Here is a 5,000-nt window from a genome sequence, read left to right on the forward strand (position 1 = left end):
CCTGTTGTGTATGCATCTGCTTTTGTCGTAAACCAGCAGATAATGATGTGATCACCTGCAGTAATGTGGAATGTCCCTATGCACAATTTCACACCTCCTGTTTGTCTCTTTGTGCAGCTGCAATACCAAAGTTATGGTACTGTCCACACTGCTGTCGGTTGCCCCAGTTCAACCGAAAGAGAAAGCAGCAACCAAAACAACCTCCAGCCTGTCAAGCTGCTCTCCAACTACATGTAAATGTGATCTGTACGTGCAAATCAAAGGGAGCACCTTCTGACAAGTTGTTAGAGTGCACAAATGAATATTTACTGCTGCAAAGCCGCTCAGTAAACATTCTGCCAATATTCGCCTCGATTTCAAAGAATCAATTGTTAATTGAACTTACCTGTTCAAGCTACAATATCTTAGATTGACTATTTAACTGTTTTATGAAATCCTTTTAAGGAATACACCATGTTTCTTTGCTTTACATGTTACATGTGCTTTTTCAACAAACGAATCGTGGTGCCGGTATTAAAGGGGCTAGGTCATGCTATTTTAGGTAATTTTGTTTAATTTTGTTAATTATGAGCTCTAAATATCAAATTGGCAGAGCAAGAGTCTTTCATTTCCAAAATCACGGCAACATTATAACAACTGAGAATGATTTTCAAGCTCTGTAAATGACATTTTGATATAGACTGATATAATCAAGTGAAGTCATTATCTTCCCAGTTATGAGAGCAGTTTTTGCAATTGCGTAGAGAAGCCTGAAAATTTCAGGACTTCAACGGGGTTTGAACCCGTGACCTCACGATTCCGGTGCGACGCTCTAACCAACTGAGCTATGAAGCCACTGACGTTGGGAGCTGGTCATTTGTGGGTTCTAATGGTCTACTGTCAGTGGACCATTAGAACCCAAAAATGACCGGAATTGCGAGGTCACGGGTTCAAACCCCGTTGAAGTCCTGAAATTTTCAGGCTTCTCTACGCAATTGCAAAAATTGCTCTCATAATTGCGAAGATCATAGCTTCACTTGATTTCATATCCGCAGTTCATATATGATTCATTTCATACACCATTTCATCATAGACTGATATAAATTTGAAAAAAGGTGGGCCGATGTTTTTCAAATTTACCCAAATTCAATCCATTTCATTTCTTTCCAGTTTTGTCCATCCATGTCCCTTCTTGGCTTCCCTATGTTTTGTTATAGTTCTTCTATAGTTTTGAACAGTTATTTTGATATTTTAGTTAATTCTATGACCATTCGATCAGTGCTGAAAATGTCTAAAATAGTGTGACCTAGCACCTTTACTGACAGCAAATTTGAATTTTTTTTTCATTTCTCTACTTTCTTGAGGCAGTGCTTAACACTATTAACAAATTAATTGCAGCCAAAGTTATGAACGAGTAAAATAACAATCAGACTGTATTTGTTTCCCATTATGGGATGTAACATCCCATTAAAATCTACTGAGCATGCATGTTTTGATTTTGTGTTGAAGTCTTGGTGGTGCCTAATTAAGTATTGAGGAACCAGGGGATTTGGGCCTAATTAGCATACATGTATAGTAGTGAAAGGGTTAAAGCAGGGCTCGAAATTGCGACCAATACAGTAGCATTTGCAACTAAAATATCTGGAGAAAACGCAAATTTGCAACTTGTTGTCACCTTCGCTCTTCCAAAACAAAAGGGTTAGCAGTTGCCACTTCGCTGCTACTTTGCTAAAATAAATAAATAAATGACAAAATTATTTTGTTTCTTGCTGTGAATTTACTCTGAAGATAGCATAATTGTAGAGTAATTTAGCTGTGATGTTACGTGCACAGCTCCATTCCTTCGATCATTCACCATTTTCAGCAGTTTCTTTACACACAAGTATTGTGGGCTCATATTTTTTTGCTAAACCGCTGACAACACAATGCAGCATGGAGATTTTGTGACTAAAATTTGCGAAATTGTGACTAAATTTTCATATCTTATCGCAAAATGTGACTGGATTTTTTCGTTAATTTTCAGCCCTGTAAAGAGAATGCCAAAGAATGCCAAGACAACCTGGTACTGCAAAGTCTGTAAGAAAACTCCCTCCCCTGTTGTTCCAAGTACACCTCCTACCACTTCTACTTCTTTACAAGGATTAGTGTTATGGTAACCAATGTTGTTAAATGTGACACTAACAAGCAAGCTCCTCTTGCAAATCTTACAACGTCTGACTACCAAATTATTTTAAACCCAACCGGCTGGCTCACTTCTGACATTGTACACAAAGCTCAGGTACTGCTGCACGAGGAAAATCAGTCAATTGAAGGCTTTCAACGCCCAACTTTAGGGTCTGTTAGTAATTTTGATGTACAGTTTAGTGTCTGGTGAATTTATACAGATTTTACAAACAGGTTCTGCTCATTGGGTGTGTGTCAGTAATATTGGCTGCCAATGACATACCACTTGGGAATTAGTTCTTTTTCTGTTTGCATGAGTTGCTTGAAAGTATGCAAGTTTATTTTATTTTATTTTTTTTTTGGGGGGGGGGGAGGTTGTGGGGGTCTCCATAAACATGACAGGGGTGCTTGTCCCATCCATAATTGCGTTGTAAATTAGCCCCAAGTGCTATGCCTTTAGGTTGTTCAAATTCTTTCGTATTTCTCGTGCTAGGGGATTTATTGATACTGACAGAACTTCATTGTTTCACTCACAGTGCTGTCAAGAGTTATAAGATCCAAGATGTCTGCTTTTTTAGGGAAAGCTTAAATTGTCCTTTCACATCTCTCAGGGTGAAAAATCACTTAGCCCCACCAATTTTCGCTAAACCTAAGAGAGTCCCCCTGGGGCAAATTAAATTGAAGCTTAGCCAGGTGCCCAAGATGGTTAGTGAAGGAAAGAAAATAACATTCTGTTCAGTAAACGTACTTTGTCAAGTCAATATACTGCATTATGCTAATTAAATGGTACACTTACCGTAGCCGGTTATATTATGCCTAAAGTTTTAACCTATGGTGCATTGTGCATGGGAGGGGGTCATTTTGATAACAGAGCTGATGAAGAACGTTTTCAAGAGAAAGAGGGAAAACAACGAAAAAAAAAGCATATGTCAACTGAAAGAAATTTATTACAAAGTTAGGCTCGGGTTCCTGGAAACTGTAGGATCACACATGCATGTTGTTCAACAGACATTCTATTTGAAGGGGGTAGTTTCTAAAGAAACTGTGGTGCTGCGTCCGTGGGGAAGTAGTATACAAAAATTTGGTTTTATCAACAGAGTTGATAATGTAAATTGGCCACCGTACAGAGATTCTAAAACGCAATGACATAGTTGTCAAATCAGCCGACAAAGGTGGCATAGTAGTTGTTTGGCGGTCAGACTTTTACCAAAAAGAAGCTTTGCAGCATTTTTCTGACACCTCGTTTTATGCCCAAATCCAGAAAGGTCTCACCTCTACAAATCAAAAACTTGTCAAAGACACCATTCAGAATCTTATAGTTAATCAAGAATTACCAGATACTGCCACTAATCTCATCATCAACACACCGAGAACTTCGTGCATTTACTTCTTGCCTAAAATTCACAAACCTAACAACCCAGGTCACCCTATCGTTTCTGCCTGTAGTTGCCCCACCGAACTCATTTCTAGCTACTTTGACAAGATTATGACACCTATTGTCAAATCTTTGCCATCATACATGTACATTAAAGACAGTACACACACACTAAAAGTGTTCCGCTATTTCAATTTCTGCGGCCAAGACAAACTTATTTTCACCATGGACATTACATCTCTATATACAGTCATTCCCAATAGCAAAGGTCTTCAAAGCACTTAAACACTTTTTCGATCAACACTCTGTCAAAGAACCCAGCTCGGAAACGCTCCTCCACCTTCCCGAACTAGTTTTACCGTGTAACTGTTTTTCATTGACCGGCAACTATTACAAGCAAATTAATGGTGTAGCGATGGGCACGAGAATGGGACCTAGCTATGTCAATCTTTTTGTAGGATATGTTGAACATCAATTTTTTTATCAGTACAACAGCCCCAAACCTGAACTCTACAGCCGCTACAGTGTGTACATCGATGACTGCATCTGCGCTATTTCATCCAGCAGAGAAGAACTCTATCAATATATAACCTCCATCAATTCTTTTAATCTGGCCCTTAAATATACCTGGGAAATTTCGGAAAATTCATTGTCTTTCCTAGATATCAAAGTTTCTATTAGTGGCAAGGTGCTATGTAGCAGTGTGCACTACAAACCTACCAATTCTCACAGTTATTTGTTGTATTCATCGTCACATCCATCACATGTCAAGAACTCCATTCCTTATTGTCAATTTCTTAGACTTCGACGTCTATGTAGTGATGACTCCGATTTTTCCAGCAAATCAGAGGAGACGTGCCAGTTCTTCCAAAAATGTGGCTATCCTGTCTCTGTGGTCAAAGCGGGCCATCATCGTGCCCAACAATTTGATCGACAGTCAGCACTATAAACGTCACAAAAAGATAAGAATGACAGAATTCCATTCTCCCTCACTTTCCATCCTCATAATCATGCAGTCAAAAGTATCATTCTTAATTATTTTAAATTACTCCAAAATGATCCTGAGACTGGTAGAATCTTTTTGCAATCTCCACTTATTTCATTCAAACGCGACAAAAACGTAGGCAACTTTTTAGTTAGAAGCACGCTCAAAACTAACGAGCAACCCAGCACTTTCAAATGTGTGCGCTCACAATCCAAAACTTGTCTTTTCATTTTTAACACTAGCAAGATATCGGGACCTAAGCGATCTGTTAAGATCACTGATCGTTTCACATGTACCTCCACAAATGTCATTTATTGCATAACCTGTACATTATGCAATAAATTATACATTGGCGAGACATGTAGACAACTAGGCGACCAATTCCGCGAACACCTTGACGATGTTGAGAAGAATGACAAGGATGCATCTAAGCCAGTCGCTCGTCATTTTAATGTCCCTAACCACTCCAAAAAACACTGGCTATCTGCATCCTTTCCC

General features: G+C 38.9%; 1 protein-coding gene across 1 annotated transcript in view; it reads left to right on the top strand.

Moving 5' to 3' along the window:
* LOC137977664 (uncharacterized) overlaps positions 1-5,000 on the top strand; it is a 68,234-nt gene that overhangs the window by 7,286 nt on the left and 55,948 nt on the right. The window contains exon 2 of the mRNA XM_068824953.1: positions 2,003-2,131. Within this exon, the coding sequence (XP_068681054.1) occupies positions 2,003-2,131 (129 nt within the window). The remainder of the gene's footprint in view (positions 1-2,002; positions 2,132-5,000) is intronic.

Source organism: Montipora foliosa, chromosome 11, assembly GCF_036669935.1.
Source record: "Montipora foliosa isolate CH-2021 chromosome 11, ASM3666993v2, whole genome shotgun sequence".
NCBI classification, from domain to species: domain Eukaryota; kingdom Metazoa; phylum Cnidaria; class Anthozoa; order Scleractinia; family Acroporidae; genus Montipora; species Montipora foliosa.